Genomic DNA, 19451 nt, shown 5'->3' with positions numbered 1-19451 from the left:
TGTTTTCCCTTTATAGCTGCAATAAATATAGTTATACTGCGCCTAATTTGTGCCCCCCCCCCTCTCTTTTTTACCCTTTTCTGTAGTGCAGGACTGCAGGGGAGAGCCAGGGAGCTTCCTTCCAGCGAAACTGTGAGGGAAAAATGGCGCCAGTGTGCTGAGGGAGATGGCTCCGCCCCTTTTTCGGCGGGCTTTCTCCCGCTAATGTAAAAGTTCTGGCAGGGGTTAAAAAGCACCTATATAGCCCCTGGGGCTATATATGGTGCCAGTTTGCCAGCCAAGGTGTTAGTATTGCTGCTCAGGGCGCCCCCCCCAGCGCCCTGCACCCATCAGTGACCGCAGTGTGTGGTGTGCATGAGGAGCAATGGCGCACAGCTGCAGTGCTGTGCGCTACCTTGGAGAAGACAGAAGTCTTCAGCCGCCGATTTTCTGGACCACCTTCTTGCATCTGGCTCTGTAAGGGGGACGGCGGCGCGGCTCCGGGAACGGACGACGAGGTCAGGTCCTGTGTTCGATCCCTCTGGAGCTAATGGTGTCCAGTAGCCTAAGAAGCCCAAGCTACCACCACTTAGGTAGGTTCGCTTCTTCTCCCCTTAGTCACTCGATGCAGTGAGCCTGTTGCCAGCAGGTCTCACTGAAAATAAAAAACCTAAACTATACTTTCTTTCTAGGAGCTCAGGAGAGCCCCTAGTGTGCATCCAGCTCGGCCGGGCACAGAAATCTAACTGAGGCTTGGAGGAGGGTCATAGGGGGAGGAGCCAGTGCACACCAGGTAGTCCTAAATCTTTCTTAGAGTGCCCAGTCTCCTGCGGAGCCCGTCTATTCCCCATGGTCCTTACGGAGTTCCCAGCATCCACTAGGACGTTAGAGAAAGACCATGTACGGACTTTTACACGATGAGGCCCCCAATTCTGAAAAACGTCGAGCAGAAGCCAGGGCCAGTAACATCACCGTCTTCAATGTGATGTACTTATCTTCTACCGTTATCAGAGGTTCAAACCAGGAGGACTGTAGAGATGCCAACCCTACATCCAAATCCCAGGGTGCCGTAGGCGGCACAAAAGGTGGTTGTATGTGGAGTACCCCTTGCAAGAAGGTCTGAACTTCAGGCAACACTGCTAATTTCTTTTGGAATGGAGGGCGCTAAAATCTGGATCTTAATGGAACCCAGACGTAAGCCCTTACCAACACCAACCTGCAGGAAACGTCCCAAGTGAAATACTGCAGGCGGATACATGCGTTCCTCGCACCAAAAGGCGTATCTCCTCCAAATATAATCAGTGTCTTGACATCACAGGTTTTCTGGTCTGAACCATGGTAGCAATAACCTTTATGGAAAGGCCCTTGTGAGCTAGGATGTTCCGCTCAACCTACATGCCGTCAAATGAAGTCGCCGTAAGTCAGGGTAGACTAACGGTCCTTGTTGAAGAAGATCTCTTCGTAGTGGTAGAAGCCAAAGGTTTTCGACAGACATGTCCAGATGATCAGCGTACGACGCCCTCCGAGGCCAATCCAGGGCAATCAGAACTGCCTGGACACCTTGATTCGCTTTAGCACCCTTGGGAGCAATGGAATCGGAGGAAATAGGTAGCCCAGCCGGTATGGCCAAGGCGACGCCAGTGCGTCCAGTGCCCTCGCCTGAGGGTCCCTGGTCCATGAGCAATACCAGGGAAGTTTCTTGTAGAGACGAGAAGCTATCATGTCTATTTGTGGGCAACCCCACCGGTCGATGATCTGTTGGGAACACCAGAGGGTGGAGCCCCCACTCCCCCGGATGGAGATTGTGACGACTTAGGAAGCCCGCCTCCCAGTTGTCCACACCCGGAATGAAGATTGCTGAAATTGCTCTTCCCTTTCTTTCCGCCCAAAGGAGTATCTTCGACACCTCTCGCATGCAGGCTCTGCTTTTTGTCCCTCCATGACGATTTATATACGCCACTGCACTGGTGTTGTCCGACTGTACCTGGATCGCGTGATCCTCGAGCAGAGGAGAGACCTGAAGCAGAGCATTGTAGATCGCCCGAAGTTCCAGAATGTTGATCGGAAGGAGGGCCTCGTGGGCTGACCACCTTTCCCTGGAACTGCGCCCTTTGGGTGACCGCTCCCCATCCGCGTAGACTTGCATCAGTCGTGAGGAGGGTCCAGTCCTGATTCCCAAAACTCTGGCCTTCCAGGAGATTGAACGACTATAGCCACCACAGAAGGGAAATCCTGGCCTGAGGTGTATAATCCTGTGCATCTGGAGATGCGATCCGCACCACTTGCTCAGGAGATCCAATTGAAATGTTCTGGCATGGAACCTCCCAAACTGGATCGCCTCGTATGAGGCAACCATTTTTCCTAGCAATCTTATGCAAAGATGGATGGACACTCGAGTAGGCCGGAGCACCATGCAGACCATCTCCTGAAGTGTTTTCACCTTGCCCTCTGGTATAAACGGCTTCAGGCCACAGTATCCAGCAACATCCCCAGGAAAAGGAGCCTCTGAGTTGGCTCCAGGTTGAGGATCCACCCATGGTCCAACAGAACATGGATGGTGCGGTCGATATGTAGCAACAAAAGCTCCCTGGATCGTGCATTTATTAGAAGATCGATCAGATAAAGGGACCACATTGATCCCCCCTGGACCCGGAGTTGGAACATCATCTCCGCCATCACCTTTGTGAATACCCTCAGGGCTGTGGACAGGCCGAAAGGTAGTGCCTGGAATTGGAAGAGATTGTCCAGTAGGGCAAACCGCAGGTACGCCTGATGAGGCGACCAAATCGGAATATGGAGAGAGGCGTCCTTGATAAACCATAAATTCCTGTTCTTCCAGGCCCGCAATCACTGCTCGCAGGGATTCCATCATGAACATCTTCAAGTAAGGATTCAAGGATTTGAGATTCAAAATGGGTCTGACCGAACAGTCTGGTTCCGGCACCACAAACAGGTTTGAGTAAAAGCCCGTGCCACGTTGCGGTAGTGGTACTGGAACAATGACGCAGGACTGAACCAACTTTCGGATTGCCTGTTGCAACGTAACTTGCATATCCTCCAAAGCTCGTAAGCTTGATTTGAAAAATCGTTGAGGGTCGAGTACTGTCGAACTCCAGCCTGTAGCCCTGAGAAATGAGATCTCTGACCCAGGAATCCTGGCAGAAAGTCTCCCAGACGCGGCTGAAGTGACTCAGTCGAGCTCCCACCTCGAGATCCCCTCGGGGTGGGTGGGCACAGTCATGCTGAGGCCTTAGTGGAAGCAGAACCGGTGGACTGTTCCTGAGAACTGGTGCTTGCAGGTTTTCTGGACTTACTTCTGGTGCCTCTAGCTGCATTGGAAGCACCTCTGGCCTTAGATCGAAATCTGGGAGACCGAAAGGACTGGACAGACGGCCCCAGATAGGAGCGTCTCGCCGGCGGGGCCCCAGAGGGAAGAAACTTTGGTAAACCAGGTATCCAATTCGACCCCAAAAGGCCTCTCTCCAGAAATCAGGATTTTGATACTTACCGATAAATTCCTTTCTCCGATTCCACAGGGGCCACTGGAGTGCAGATACAATGGGGATATAGTAGGCAGTAACTGGGAGCTGGCACTTAAAATTTATAACCATGTGACTCCCCTACTATGCCCCCCCTCCAAGCCAGTCTACTTAAAACTGTGCCCGAGGAGAGCTGGAAAAGACCAACGTTTAAGTAGAGGAGGATCGCAAAGCCATTTAAAACGGGATATCAAGGAAACCTAGTGAAAGGGTAAAATGAACAAAACAAGCAGTCACACAGTGACAAGCAAACAGATGAGTGAAGTAGGAGGAAAACAGCGCAGGGTGGGAGTACAGTAGCCCCTGTGGAATCGGAGAAAGGGATTTATCGGTAAGTACCAAAATCCTGATTTTTCCTTCATCTACTAGGGGCCACTGGAGTGCAGATACAATGGGGACGCCCCAGAGCGCCCAAGACGGGAGGGAGAGTGCTAAGAGTCCTGCAAAACCGCACGGCCAAACTGCGACGCAGAGGCTGCAAAAATGTCAAACCTGAAAAACTTGACAAACGTATGTCGGCCCGACCAAGTGGCAGCGCGACAAAGTAGTCATGGAAACCCCGCGGGCGGCTGCCCACGAAGGTCCCACAGAGCGCGTAGAGTGCACCGAACTGGAAGATGGAGGCTCTCGAGAAACCGCCAAATAAGCCAGGCTGATGGTCAGACGTAGTCAACGGGCCAACGTCTACTTGGAAACCGGCCATCCACGACGAGCAGCATCAGATACTGCCTTACAAAAGACCTACGGCTGAAGGGTCGAAACGCATTGGCTGCCGTAAGAGGGGGACCCCGCTATCTCTGTTTTGAACTGGGGACTGTGGAGCCTATTGCCTGAAGGGAGATCCCAGATCACCTACCCGGGGGAACATCTGGTGACTATTAAAAACGTTATTGAGAACTGTTTGCACCGGTTCTCAATACCTCTGGTGCTTTTAATTACGACTGGAGGATCTCATTGCATGAGGAGGATATTGTTCATCATAAGGGATGTATTTCCCTTTATCTGTGGTGCCTTGTGACACTTGTTATACATCATCTTTCTATGTTTTTGGAGAGACTTTTTTGGGATACAGGTTGAGTATCCCTTATCCAAAATGCTTGGGACCAGAGGTATTTTGGATATCGGATTTTTCCGTATTTTGGAATAATCGCATACCATAATGAGATATCATGGCGATGGGACCTAAATCTAAGCACAGAATGCATTTAAGTTTCATATACACCTTATACACACAGCCTGAAGGTCATTTTAGCCAATATTTTTTATAACTTTGTACATTAAACAAAGTGTGTGTACATTCACACAATTCATTTATGTTTCATATACACCTTATACACACAGCCTGAAGGTCATTTAATACAATATTTTTAATAACTGTGTATTAAACAAAGTTTGTGTACATTGAGCCATCAAAAAATAAAGGTTTCACTATTTCACTCTCACTCAAAAAAGTCCGTATTTCGGAATATTTGGATATGGGATACTCAACCTGTAATTGGTTTCAAAGGCTGCCTGGATTGCGCACTTTTCTATATTACCCTTACTTTTCTCACAAATTATTTTATCCATGGTAAAAGGAGCCCGGGGTGGGCAGCACTGTCTTTTTAGGCAGACGAGAGACTGAGACATCCACCCCAGGGGGTTCCTCCCAAAATTTTCTACCTTTAGGAGCAAATGGGAAAGTGCGCAAAAACTTTTTGGACACTTGGAATTTTTTGTCTGGATTTTTCCAGGCCTGTTTGAATAAGTTATCTGACTCTGTAGAATCAGGGAAAGTGACATTAGGCTTGTTTTTTACAAAGAAAAAACTACTGCTGTGACGCAGCGTCCTCTAGAGGGAGCTTTGACAGATCCCTTAAAGCCAAAATGAGGGGTTCAATACCCTAAGCAGCAACGGGTTCCCCACTAACGGGATCGAGGTCATCCTTATCATCTGTATCAGATAGTGTAGCAGGTAAACCATGCTTCTGAGGACCTGCATGAGAGAGGGGGGGGGGGGCTGTGCATCTGCCCTAGCAGCTAAATCTGCAACAGCTTGTTGTAGGAGCTGAGTCTTCTGCACATTAGCACTGAGCTGGGACGACATAACAGACATCATAGTCTTAAGAGAACCTAACCAGTGGGGCTCTGGACCATATCCCCCAGCCCCTTCAGTGATCTGTGAAGATTGACTGCATTGTTCACAGGAAACAGTCATTCGATAAGGCAGAGAATCTAGTGTAACATACACTGCACAGCTTGTGTTTACCCATCTTCACAGTAAGCACAATAACATACACACAGTTATAATGCAAACCTGCCCTACTGTATGCGAGAGGAGACACAGAGGACACCAGCACACCCTGAGCTGCCTAGCCCCAGTGAGGCGGCCAGCTCCTTATAATACAGTAAACACCAACAATTCTTGTCCTAGATAGGATCAGGATAGTGTACACAAGCGGCTCTCTCCCTTTGCTACACCCTGTACCAGATATCCAGTGTGTCGGAGGATCAGGAAGCACTGTGTGTGCTGCAGTAAGCAGAGGAAGGCGCCAAAACGCCTCAAGTCCCGCTCTGAGGTAGCTCCGCCACCCCCAATGGCGCCGGAGTTACATACATATATTATACTGGCAAAAGTCTCCTTTTAAGCTTAAAACATCACAAAAGTGCTAGTCAAGCCCTTTTGTGCCAGTTCTACACGGGGGATCTTAGCGGGACCGTGCCCGCGGTCAGCCACACTTTGAACCGGGGGCCCCCCAGGCGGGGCCCCCGGTTTGTACTCACCACCGATGTCACCTTCAGGCAGCGTTAGGTATGTGCAGCGTGCTGAGACAGCCAAGACGCTATGCCCCGCTGACCAAACAGCCCCTGCAGCAGGTGGTCTTGCAGGAGGGAAGTGGATCTGCACCTCATAAGGCCGGTGACACCCCCCCCCCCCCCCCCCTCCCTAACTCTCACGGTGCAGGTATGCTGTTGCCCAGACTGCATACCGAAAATAATTAAAGCTTAAATGAAATTGGAGAAAACTCTCTGGAGCTGCAGAGATGCTTAATCTCTCCTGAGGGCACTTTTTTCTAAACTGCGTGTGGGAGGGGGCATAGAGGATAGGAGCCAGCACACCCAGGTGAAGAAATTTAAAGTGCACTGGCTCCTTTGGACCCCGTCTATACCCCATCGTACTAGATTTCCCCAATATCCTTTACGGATGCTAGAGAAATAAGATTCCTCACTCTCCTCTTTCACCTTATCAGGGATATGCAGAACTTCTCTGAGAGCCTCTATTCCCTGTGATAGAGTAGCCTCCCCCACCTCCCCCTCCTCCATGTCTGACCCTTCATCATCAGAGTCAGACTGCAGAATATGGGACAAAGTACGTTTTTGCAGATAAATAGCAGGGGACTGAGACGCTGGTTTGGGTACAGAGTCTCATTTCATAAACTCAGTCATCGATTGTCTTAAGTATTGCATCTCTTTCTCATTGCGGGACAATTTAGTAGAACACAGTAGTGAACCCCCTGGAGAAGAGGAACACTGTGCCTTACATGAAACACACTCTTTGTCTGACATACTGTGACAGCACACGCACATAGGAAAAGGTTAAATGGACAATTAACCCACAAAGAGACCTTCCAGGGAGACACAGAGATAGCCTGGAACCAGCACACGGCGCCCTTACCGCTAATACCAAGCTTAGCAGAGTTGCAGACTATGTACCTAGATTAGGGACTCTGTACACTAATAATTGCTACCCCCCTGCTATGACCCCCTGGTACCACTGAGGTAATCTGGAGTCTCGCCGGAGCTGCGCGTCCCTGTCAGTCAGCGTCTGTGTCCTCGGCAGAGGGAAAATAGTGCTGGTGAGCTGCTGGATATGCTCATGGTAAAGCCTGCAGTCTTCCCGCTCTTTTTTTATACTGGATGAGATGATGATGTGCCTAAACTGGAGTCAGCCCCCTTTTAAGTCTAACGCCAGTCTGGGTACTGTGTACATATATAGTGTACTGAGACTCAGTTCGCCTCCTCAGAAGCTGTGCGTCTGCAGTGTACCGAGTCATGAGATCCAACCTCCCCATGTAGAAGCCGTGCGTCTCCGTACCCTCATGCCGCCATAATGGCTGGCGACCCGCTAACCGGGACACCGGCTTAGTACTCACAACTCTTCTGGCTCTGTTAGGGGTGGCGGCGTGCTGAGGGAATGTACGCTCGCCATGGTGGGGATTGCAAACAGTTCCCTCAGGAGCTAGTATCCTGACAGCGGGGAACGGGACCATTAACCCATCAAGACGTTGGGCCATTTCCTCCCCTAAGTCCCACGAAGCAGGCAGGATGGTGCCATCCAGTCCTGCTTGAAAATAACATAGAAAATAAATGTAGAAAACTCTTCAGGAGCTTCCAGCGACGTGACCGGCTCCTCCAGGCACATTTTCTAAACTGAGTCTGGTAGGAGGGGCATAGAGGGAGGAGCCAGTGTACACTATCAAATTCTTAAAGTGCCCAAGGCCCCTAGTGGACCCATCTATACCCCATGGCACAAAATGGATTCCCGGTATCCCCAAGGATGTAAGAGAAAACCGGATTACTTGTCCTATTCAGGACATTAGATTGTGTACAATAGCGGCACTCCCCCTTGCTATACACCCCTGTACCAGTTTCCGGTGTATCCTGGAGTGTCTGGAGGAGCTGTGTGTCCTTGCTGCTGTAGCGCTGGGCAAAGGAATGCGCCAAAATACCGCTGGTCCCGCTCAGAGGAAGCTCCGCCCCCTGTAATGGCGCCGGAGCTAAAGAGAATATTTATACTGGCAAAGTCTCTCTATCATGTGCAAGCATCCCCAGTGTACACGTATGCCGCCCCCGCGTTTTGCCGCACCAAGAACCGGGGGACCACCCTAGCGGGGCCCTCCGTTTGTACTCACCACAGACGTCACCTGCAGGCTTTGTTAGGGGTGTGCGGCGCGCTGTGATTGCGACCGCCAAGGCGCAGTGGCCCGCGGAACTAACCACCTCTCAGGACGGTGGTCCTGCAGCGGGGAAGCGGCTCTGACACCTTACAGAGGCCAGTAGTCACCCACCCCCACGGTGCAGGTATACTGTTGCCCAGACAGTATACCCAAAATAATAAAGTTTAAAAGAAACTGAAGAAAAATCCTCTGGAGCTCCCACAGTGTGCATCCTCTCCTGAGGGCACTTTTTTCTAAACTGTCTGTGGGAGGGGACATAGAGGGGAGGAGCCAGTGCACCCAGTTGAAGAAATTTAAAGTGCACTAGCTCCTTTGGACCCCTTCTATACACCATCGTATTAAGTGACCCCAGTATCCCTTATGGATACCAGAGAAAATTAGTTAAATTAGCTCTATCCGTTATACCATGCTTAGGTTATAAATGACGATTTTACCTTAATTCCCTTTTGGTTGACTTTGTAGTTTCCTCGACTAAGTTTCTGCAATGCTCGATATGCATCCACCCTGTCCACCATAACAATGTAGGCACAGCCCCGTGGAGGAATCATCTAATGAAAAAAAGATAAGGAACATCACTTAGTCACAAATAAAGGCAGCAATGCAACCTACATCTGGGAGTAGACAACTGTTTTTTGTTCAATTCTGGGAGCCAGTTTAAAAAGTTTTGAAGAAAGACGACTGCCCTCAAACAAACATACCAAAGTAAAGACATTTGGAGGGGAGAATAAGAGTGCGAGAAACAGGAAGGGTGAGACTTTGTCAGAGTTCTCACCTATTTTTAAAGCAGCAATCAGTTACACCGTGAAACATGTCTGGTTTTGCTGTGTAACAGATTGCTGTTTTACAAATACATGGTGACTCAGCTGAAGTCCTGTACTTCCTGGTTCTCACATTCTATTACCGTATATACTCGAGTATAAGTCGACCCGAATATAAGCAGAGGCACCTAATTTTACCCCCAAAACCTGGGAAAACTTATTGACTCGAGTATAAGCCTAGGGTGGGAAATGCAGCTCTAGCCGTTCACAGCCCTCAGTGCCAGATATGCCCTCATACTGCCAGATATGCCCCCACAGTGCCCGACATGCCCCACAGTGCCCGACATGCCCCACAGTGCCCGATGTGCCCCACAGTGCCCGATGTGCCCCACAGTGCCAGATGTGCCCCACAGTGCCAGATGTGCCCCACAGTGCCAGATGTGCCCGATATGCTCCCACACTGCCAGATATGCCCCACAGTGCCAGATATGCCCCACAGTGCCAGATATGCCCCACAGTGCCAGATATGCCCCACAGTGCCAGATATGCCCCACAGTGCCAGATATGCCCCACAGTGCCAGATACTTGCCCTCCGTCGCTCACGCGCTGTCTTCTGAAGGAGGGACACGGAGAGCGCGGCTCTCCTGTGTCCCCTCCTGCGTCTCCGGCGGCAGCGGCGTGTGTTAAAGGAAGTGCCGGTTCGTGCACTTCCTTTAACACACACACCGCCGGAGATGCAGGAGGGACACAGGAGAGCCGCGCGCTGCGCTCTCCGTGTCCCTCCTAATGCTGACTCGATTATAAGCCGAGGTGGCTTTTTCAGCACAAAAAAAAACGTGCTGAAAAAGTCGGCTTATAATCGAGTATATACGGTACATTCCCCACTTGGTCTAAAAGGTGTAGAACGCTGCTTGAATTATATGAAACTTTACACCACAGTTTATCATTTCTACTTAATTTTACTTATTTTAACTATACAGGCAACATGAAGCCGTCAACATTCAGAGAACTGTACCAAACTGCCTTGGAATCAATCTACAGTATTTAAAGTTTAAGAATAGGCAGGGCAAATAATTTTTGAAGACTGCACAGATGAAACTTACATTGATTGACTTTATTGTTCCAAATTCTTCCAAAAGGCTGCCGACATCTTGTTGGGATGTTCTTCTGTCCAGCTGTCCAACCCAGAGTGTAGTGCTGCAAACTAAACACACCATACAACAGCTATCAAACTGATGAAATTACTGGGAAGCCGGATCACCTTTCCATACATGCGCCGTAATTCAGGCAACTTTAGTTGAACATTCTCTGCTGTTAAAAGCAAACATGAAAAACTGATCAGCTTTCAGAAAAACGGACACCCCTTCATTCAGGGCACTAATACCTGGGCCTACCATACTATTGCTTTAAACTGGGACACTCCTGAATTAGACAGGTTCTGTGGCTGCTGACGTGAAGCCTGCATTTTACCTGGTTTCAAATCAGCCAAAGAACCATGGTAAGCCCACTAATACCTATCGTCTTCATGCATTATGGAGTAAATGCTTCAGGGATATCAAACTTTTCTCCTGCAAACGTCACATGAGCTGAAGCTGAAGAACTACTGGGATGCAATGTGGAATGAAACGAGTCAAGATCTTCTGCCACAAGCTAAAACTGTTCTGCAAGATTCTTACGAGACATTTTGCTCACACCCCTGAAATAATCTGAAGGCTGTTAATCGTGAAACTCACCACTAACTGCATTCGCTTTAATAGTCGGAAGCCCTTTCAGCTTGCGCTCCCGTTCTTTTTCCCGGTCACGTTTTTCCTGTGAGCGTGATTTTGGAGAGTGACGGCGCCTGTCGCGGGATCGAGAACGAGAGCGCCTATGTCTAGACCTGCGAGACCGGGAGCCAGACCGGGATCGTCTTCTCTTTGGGGATCTATAGGAAAGACGACAACATAACGCTTATCCATTCTCACACAGCTCCAGCATTTTGCAGTGCCATACAATCATAGAACTTCTTGTCACAGGCAGAAACGAAGGCCAAAATTTAGACAAAAGCCAGTACAAAAACATTATTTAAGTTTACGAAGAAAACAAAGCACACAGACAACTACATGGGCATACAATTATCAGGTAGACTGCAATACACTGTGCCAGTAAGGGGGTCTTTTATATTCATTTAAGTTCCACAGATGAATGACTTAATGAAACTTGTCTCCTACAACTTTTAAGATCATACCTGGATATGGACTTCTGACGTTCTGGCATGTGGCGCTTGGACTCCTGTACACTGGGCTCTTCTACTTCCATGGGTACATCCTAAGTAGTGAAAACAAAGTGAGTATTGTCTGTATAAAGAAACTCTTTAAGCCACCCCCCAAGATTCATTTGAAACTGCTTTGACCCACTAAAGCAACAGAGTTACACCGTCTATTTGACTGAAAGTTTTGATTGAAGAGATATAAAGCAATACTGGGCAGCCTGCTATACATAATTATTTTGAATAAATCGATATTGTCCTATTGTGGACATTGGGAATGGGGGATAAAGAGCCTCACAGACGTTTGACACTTAATACAAAAACTGCTCTATGGTTGAAATGCTGTTTTACTTAAGTTCCCTCAGGAGAAAGGGGCTTCTGCACTATGCTGCCTCTGGTTACATCCTTTACCAACGCTCGAACCACCGCAGAGATCAGCAGCATACCATACAGCTACTGTGAGGCTAGGAGTGACCTAAGGAGATGATGTTCCTGTACTTTCCACTTTCTACCAGAAATTGAATCTGGGCAGTGAGAGTTTGGGGAACCATGGCTCCCGCGCAGACTTCAGTCAGTGTGACTCAGCGACCACGCACCAGAAGCACAGCTGCAGGAACAAGACTGCAGTGCATGAACGTCCCACACACTAGGCACCAGCTGGCATATGGGAGGTGGCCCTGAAAGTGCCGGACCCTGGGGGGAGACAACGATCAGACAGCCAGCACCTCCTGCTCTGGGTTTTTTCCTCACATAAGGAAGCCTACCAAAACACTGTAGCTCTCCTCTCTACAGGAAAAGTATTAGAGTAGGGATGTGGTTCTAAGTGGATTAGTCTAATAGATATCAGTAAGAGTAATTTATCATTGTAGGTTGACTTCCAGATTGTGCACTAAACCTGTCCCTCTAACTCACCTGTCGTGGTGGATCAAGAATTGGGAAGCAGATGCAAATTCCAATAGGTCTCAAGTCATTAACATTTTTTGGATAATTTCTCATTTGGCCTTACTGTGTCTACTATTCACCCCTAACTGCAGTTCTACTCTGATATTTACAAAAAAGGGATATCATTCCGACACAAACTTCAACAAATATTCACAAACATCTCAATCTCCTCTATAACAATGTAAGACACAGCTATAGAGGAGACAGTATCGGCATGAATTTATACAGGTAAGTGTGCAATGGTGGTAATATCTGTTGAACTTTGTGTCAAACAAGAGAAGAAAATGACATCTCGTCTGACACAAATAATAGGGTAAAACTGCAACCAGGGATTAACAGTGCACACAATTGTAGACATGGAAAAGCACAGGGCATAGAGCAACATGTAGCCAAGGGAGAAGAAACTTTTTGAAAACAGTAGGGTTCAAGAATGAACCTGGAACACCCCCACCCCCCCCAAGTCCTCCATAAATCTAGAGCTTAGAGGGTGAAAAAGAGTAAGGGCCTGATTCAGACCTGATCGCTGCTATGCCTATTTTCAAAAAGATAAAATAGATTTCTTCCCATCACATCTAGAACTACTCCCTTTATGGACATGATCAATAAGGAGCATGTACAGTGACATATGCAGCACACTCTCAGGAAACAGAGTGTGAACCAACACAGATATATACCAAGCGCCCTCCTGAAGGAACAGCCATGCAGAAATAAAACACTACTCCGCTACATCTCTGCAGATAAATATAGAGGAGAGGTGCAGGTGTATTTGCCGATTTGTCTGACTTTTTATTTTAATAAAAAGGCAGGGTATTAACACCTCCCTTATGGCCCATCACAGTCATGACTACCGTACCCGAAAACGGTCAGATAAACTGATTAACCTGTGCCTAAGTGTGTGGTTGCTGGAGACTAACGTCCATTTGACCACTTCACTGTTGGCACAGTGAGGCTCTATATGCTCCATATGATGTAAGAGAAATGGTGCTTAAAATAAAAATTTCTAAAAAAAAAAAAAAAAAACGAAAACTAATTCTACCTGCTGAGTATCTTTTGCTGCCATCTGTACATCATTTTGCTGAACTGGGAAAGATGCTTGCAGAAAAGACTGGGGAGATGCTTGAGACCCTACTGGTGGAACCATGGTTGGGAAGCTTTGAGCAGGAGCCATACTAAATCCAAGCATTTGTCCATTTGGTGGAACTGAAGTCTGTAAAAAGAAACAAGGTTATTAAATCAGTCGATAAAAATTAAACAGAATAGGATTCCATTAGAATAGTCTGTGTTAAGGACATATAAGCCAAACAAAGCGAAAATTGCACACCCCACCCAAATCTAAATCTCTCTGCACGTTACATCTGCCCCACCTGCAGTGCAACGTGGCTCTGCCCAATTGCTAACTTTTTGGTTTGCTAACAAACCTAAATGACCCCCTATATCGTTTGTTCTGGGGATGAAGGGGAATCAGGGCGACCATTGCATTGTTTGCACATCGTCTAGTGTGTCCCCAGCTTTAAAGCATGACAACGCACCTGATTAAGCATAGACTCCTGTGGCATCATCATTCTTTGTTGAAGAACTTGAAACTGATCCATGTTTGTCATTTGCCCTGGCATTTGGGTAAATGACGCTGGAGGCTGGACGGCTTCTCCAAGGTATGGGCTGCAGTGCAATGAGGATATGTTAAGCAAAAACATTAAAAAGTTAAAGTAATGTATGAGGTACTAGTTTTCAGGTCATGAGTCAATCCTCTGCACTTACAAGGGTTGTGGAGGTGATGGAGAGGGGCTCGACTCCTCTTTCTTTGGCTCATCAGGTGCTTCAGGTTCATCATCATAATCAAATCTATCAAGCAACTACAATGCGGGAAATGTATTAACACTTGCCACACTGTTAGGACTGGTTAATTCCAAGCTTCCATAAGAGCGACATATAGGAAACCTCACCTTATCAAAAGCGGTTTTCCTGTCCGTCTGGTGTGTTGGGGGATTCATCTGAGAAGTAATAGATTGAGAAGTAATAGACTGAGAAGTAACAGACTGCATCTGAACATACATGTCCTCATCAATAACTGGAGATTGTGGCTTAGGAGGCTGTTGGAAAGTCTGAAGAATCTGCTGGAGCTGTAAGAGGAAATATCAATAACTAATTATAACCAAAACCAGTAAACACTGAAATATGACAAGTTGGACACAAAGAAATTTTGAACAGTAGGAAACTAAAACAACTCAATAGCAAGGCATCATATACAACACAACATTGACAAGTTTTGAAATCACATATTGCCTAAACATAAAAGGCAGTTGTTCTAGGTCAGTGGTTCTCGACCGCGGTCCTCAAGTACCCGTCAACAGTTCATGTTTTCCAGGTCTCCTCACAGGATTTCAAGTGAAATCATTTGCTCCACCTGTGGGTCTTTTAAAATGTGTCAGTGAGTAATGAATACACCTGTTCAACTGCTCAGTGACCTGGAAAACATGAACTGCTGGGGGGTACTTGAGGACAGAGGTTGAGAACCACTGTTCTAGGTTATATATGGCATTGTTTATCTGACCACTGAAGCCTGGGTACCATGTTAACTAATTAAATTCAGATTCATAGTCTCTGCTTCTCTCCAGACTTCTTACAGCAGCACTGCTGCAGTCTCAGTTTTTCCTCTTTACCAAGGTTTCAGCTTTGCTGCCAGACACAGGGGAAGATGTATGAAGCAGTGAAAAGAGTGGAGAAGTGTGCCAGTGGAGAAACTGCCCATGGGAACCAATCAGCTTTGAAGTAACATTTATCAAGTACTTTCTATAAAATTATAAGCAGCAGCTGATTTGTTGCTGTGGGCAACTTCATACATCTACCCCACAGTGTAACGAACTGCAGTTTCTTCACTCCCACCGGCTCCATAGAAGTGCAGGCAAATATGGACGAGATCGTCCATATTGGCCTGCATGCACAGCCGACGGGGCACCAGCGATGAACGAGTGCGGGGCCGCGCATCGTTCATCGCTGGTGCCTCCACACTGCATGATTTGAACGTTATTTCGTTCATTAATGAACGAGATCGTTCATATCTTGCAGTCAAATCGCCCAGTGTGTAGGGCCTATTAGTCCTATAAACTGCTGAAGCTGTAGTTTATGCCTAACTCACAGAATGCGTATCACAATCAAGATAAATTACCTGCTGTCCTTGGCTGCTTTGAAATAACTGAGCTACAGCTGCAAAGGCATCTGAGCTTGGTAACTGAGGGATAGACACAGCAGGAACAGAGCTTGGCTCATCTTCATTAGGCTCTGATGGTAATGCAGGTGGTGGAGATCCTAGAAAACAAGTCTTTGTGAGCATGCACTTTGAGCATTTAGCAAACATCCATGAACTCAAAACTTTTCTTTAAGAATTTCGAGTAATGCACTTTATTTTGTTCTTTTCTCTAAAAAAAACTTCAGAGCTAGACGGAGGGGATGAAATGCAGTCTTTGACCACCACCCACGTGGGATTCAAGGTTGAAGTCTAAGGGGTATATTCAATTAAAGTCGAAAGCTGCTGTCTGTCGAAAAGAGGGCAGTTTTCGACTTTTTAAGGTCGAATCATGATTAGGTCGATTCAATATATCCCAAAATTTTCCGACAAGTCGATGAACTCGACTTGTCGAAAAGCACGTGGATCGGCGGAATAGCTGCCAATCCACGTACTTCTGTCGAAAACGGGGCCAAAACCGCCAGATTTTGGCCCCCTTTTCGACCATCTCAGTCCAACATAAAAAAATGTGACTGAGATGAGGGATTATTAGAGCAGGATAGGGGGGGGGGGGGAGAGAGCCGCAGGGAGATGGGGGACAGCCGCGGGCATTTCGAGGAGATCAGCGCTACAGTAGCGCTGCAGCAGGATGTCACACAGCAGCGCCGCTAACGGCAGCTTCCACCCGGCTCCAGCAAGTGAGGTCACGCTTGCTGGAGCCGGGTAGACACTGCCGTGAGGTCGGGCGGCTGTGTGACATCTTCCTGCAGCGCTGCTGTAGCGCTGATCTCCTCCGTCTGCCAACCCCGCTGGTCTCCCCGCGGCCCCAACCCCCCCTCTCCTCCTATGGGTCCCTCATCTCAATTCGACTTGAAAAAATCGAATTGAGATGAGATTTGTATAGGAGTTGTCGGATCCATTCCGACAAATGCATGTCAGAATGGATCCGACGCTAATTGAATATACCCCTAAGTTGGCGCCCACTGATATGGGAAATGGGCAGTCACATTGTGAGGTATGGGTTTTTCTACCACAGAAAAGACACAGTGGCAGACAATAAGAAAGATGATTATCTGTAAAGGGCACTGTAATATATATGCACTATATAAAAGGTTAATAATTAAGCAAATTGATGCAAACCTTTAGATTCTAAATTATAATGTTGAATCTTCAACCTGTAATGTAAGTCAATCTTTCAAAGATGTACATGACAAGTTTCATCTCCACCTATGTAACTACAATGTCAAGTTGACTTAACTACAAATATGTAATACTAGAATAGTTCCATTTCCCAGATATCCTACCTTCTTCATTGGCAGAGCTGTCTGCCAGTAACTCAGCTGCTGCGGCACCCGCTGCCATGTCTAGTAATGGCTGGATGATTTCAATTTTAAACACTCCATTTTTTTGCCATAAGTTCAACACTCGGACGATTTTACTCTGGAAAATTGGTTTAAGAAAAAGTTAGCTACAAGCAATTTTTTTTAGTAACATTTGTGGATTGCTCTGGTGCCAAGGGTGATTTAAGAGTTTTGGCGTAGAAATCAGTTTCTTAGAGATCTAAATTGCAATTACAAAACTGCAAACATTCAATTCAAGTAACATCGGAACAGACACTGCAAAATTAGACGTGTAGTCACACATTTCTTAAAACTACCTCAAATTAAAGCTAAACATTGCCTCAGATTTATATAATGACCTTCTGAGGCAAATTCAATTAAGGGCCATGTGCTGCAGAACAATCTGCGATGTGTCAGCGATGGGCACATGTGCCCATTACACAGTAGGTTCAACATTCTGAATGTTGCAGCCATCACTGAAAATCTAATCGCCCCCTTTCACTCAATGAATTAGTATATGTATGGTATTTACATACAAAAAGCACCATCTCTGATACAGTTTCTTTCAGAAACATTTCTTTTTTTTTTTTTTTTTTGACTAGTTAGACAGACAGACTACAATGAAAGGTGAGGTGTAGAGAACCACAATATCACCATTACATAAACCATTTGATATATGCGCTTGCAATACCTTCTCCTCTGTGGGGCAGAGATACAAACACTGGAAAGTAGCAGTTAGGTTTTTTATGAACCTTGGACCAAATACATCTTTATCAATTCCAAACTGATGGCGAGACTGACGAACAATTGAATCAATGACATACAATCCAGGGACTTTATATTCTGGTTTACACTAGGAAAACAAAGACAAAGAAAAACTCATGAGTATTTAAAAGTTCAAGAAAAAATAAAAAAATATTGCAGTCAGCGAATAAAATGTACAAACCCTCCCACCCAAATCTTACATTGTACAACTAGTACCTCTTTCACAACGCAAAAAATAGTAATTCAATACCTACCTGTAATTCCTTTCCTCGTAGTCCGTAGTGGATACTGGGGATGACATTAGTACCGTGGGGTATAGATCAGGTCCATTGGAGCCTGGCATTTTAAGAAAACAGTGTGTGCTGGCTCCTCCCCTCTATGCCCCTCCTAGCAGACTCTGTCTAGGAAAACTGTGCCCAAGGAGACCGACATACCACAAGAGAAGGATATATAGACATATATAGCGGTGAGGCAACTTACAAACACACAACGATAATAAAGGATAGCCTAGCTAACCAGAACAGAGGACAGCAACGCTAACCTTAATCAGGATAGCCTATTTTCTTTAACGTCCTAGTGGATACTAGGGATGACATTAGTAACATGGGGAAGTCCCAAAGCTCCCAAAACAGATGGCAGAGTGCTGAGACCCCCGCAAAACCACCTGACCAAACTGAAGGTCATCTCTGGCCAAGGTGTTGAACCTATAGACCTTAACAAACGTGTTCGACCTAGGCCAAGTAGCTGCACGGCACAACTAAGATCGAGAAGCCCCGGGCAGCCGTCCAGGAAGAACCCACCGACCTCGTGGAGTGGGCCTGGATAGAACTCTGTAGCAGCAGAGCTGCCGAAGAATAGGCTTGTTGAATGGTTAACCTGAGCCAACGAGCAATGGACTGCTTGGAAGCAGGACATCCAATTTTGGTAGCGTCATAAAAGGACAAACAGCGAGTCAGACTTCCTGTGACAAGCCGTCCTTTTGACTTAAATTCTCAAAGCCCTCACCACATCCAAGGACTTTGGAGCAACCGACGTATCCGACAGAATCAGAGTCACTATTGGTTGATTTACGTGAAAAGCCAAAACCACCTTCGGCAAAAACTGCGGGCGGGTCCTGAGCTCCGCCCTATCATCGTGAAAAATCAGATACGGGATCTTACAAGATAAGGCCCCCCAATTCTGACACATGTCTAGCAGAGTCTAAAGCCAGCAGCATGACAGTATTCCAAGGAAGATATTTCAAGTCCACCCTGTGCAAGGGTTCAAACCAATCCGACTGGAGAAGGGTCACGACCACATTCAGATCCCACGGAGCCGTGGGAAGGACAAAGGGTAGTTGGATGCAAAGAACACCCTTCAGGAATGTCTGTTCTTCCGGAAATACTGCCAGTTGTTTCTGGAAGAAGATGGAGCGAGACGAAATCTGAACATTGAAGGAGCCTAACCTGAGGCCCATATCCAAGCCTGATTGCAAGAAGATATTTTCTCCCTTCACACCAAGAAACATATTTCCTCCAGATACGGCGATAATGTTTTGACGTGACCACCTTACGGGCCTGGGCCATAGTTAAAAATGTATAAGAACCGCGCTACGGCTGGAATTTATAATGTTTGAGCTGCTCTGAAAAAAAATAGTTAATATAATGAAATGGAGAGCAGAGCGCTTGTAATTATATAACTATATGTGAACTGTAACTAATTGTTGCTGTGTAAAAGTGAT

The 19451-nt window shown here is 46.8% G+C and overlaps 1 protein-coding gene across 2 annotated transcripts in view; it reads right to left on the bottom strand.

Annotated features, from left to right (window-relative positions):
- The window catches only part of SCAF4 (SR-related CTD associated factor 4), a 273314-nt gene that overhangs the window by 127104 nt on the left and 126759 nt on the right, over nt 1–19451 (bottom strand). For both annotated transcript variants that reach the window (XM_063956403.1, XM_063956402.1), the window contains exons 4-14: nt 17658–17819; nt 16931–17066; nt 15570–15709; nt 14347–14523; nt 14162–14256; nt 13933–14062; nt 13440–13610; nt 11441–11520; nt 10947–11137; nt 10317–10417; nt 8890–9003 (exon numbers count right to left, since the gene is read on the bottom strand). In XM_063956403.1, the coding sequence (XP_063812473.1) occupies nt 8890–9003; nt 10317–10417; nt 10947–11137; nt 11441–11520; nt 13440–13610; nt 13933–14062; nt 14162–14256; nt 14347–14523; nt 15570–15709; nt 16931–17066; nt 17658–17819 (1497 nt within the window). The remainder of the gene's footprint in view (nt 1–8889; nt 9004–10316; nt 10418–10946; nt 11138–11440; nt 11521–13439; nt 13611–13932; nt 14063–14161; nt 14257–14346; nt 14524–15569; nt 15710–16930; nt 17067–17657; nt 17820–19451) is intronic.

Source organism: Pseudophryne corroboree, chromosome 2 (genome assembly GCF_028390025.1).
Source record: "Pseudophryne corroboree isolate aPseCor3 chromosome 2, aPseCor3.hap2, whole genome shotgun sequence".
NCBI classification, from domain to species: Eukaryota; Metazoa; Chordata; class Amphibia; order Anura; family Myobatrachidae; genus Pseudophryne; species Pseudophryne corroboree.
Note: the sequence above shows the minus strand (reverse complement) of the source record. Positions and strands in the feature narration are given on the sequence as shown.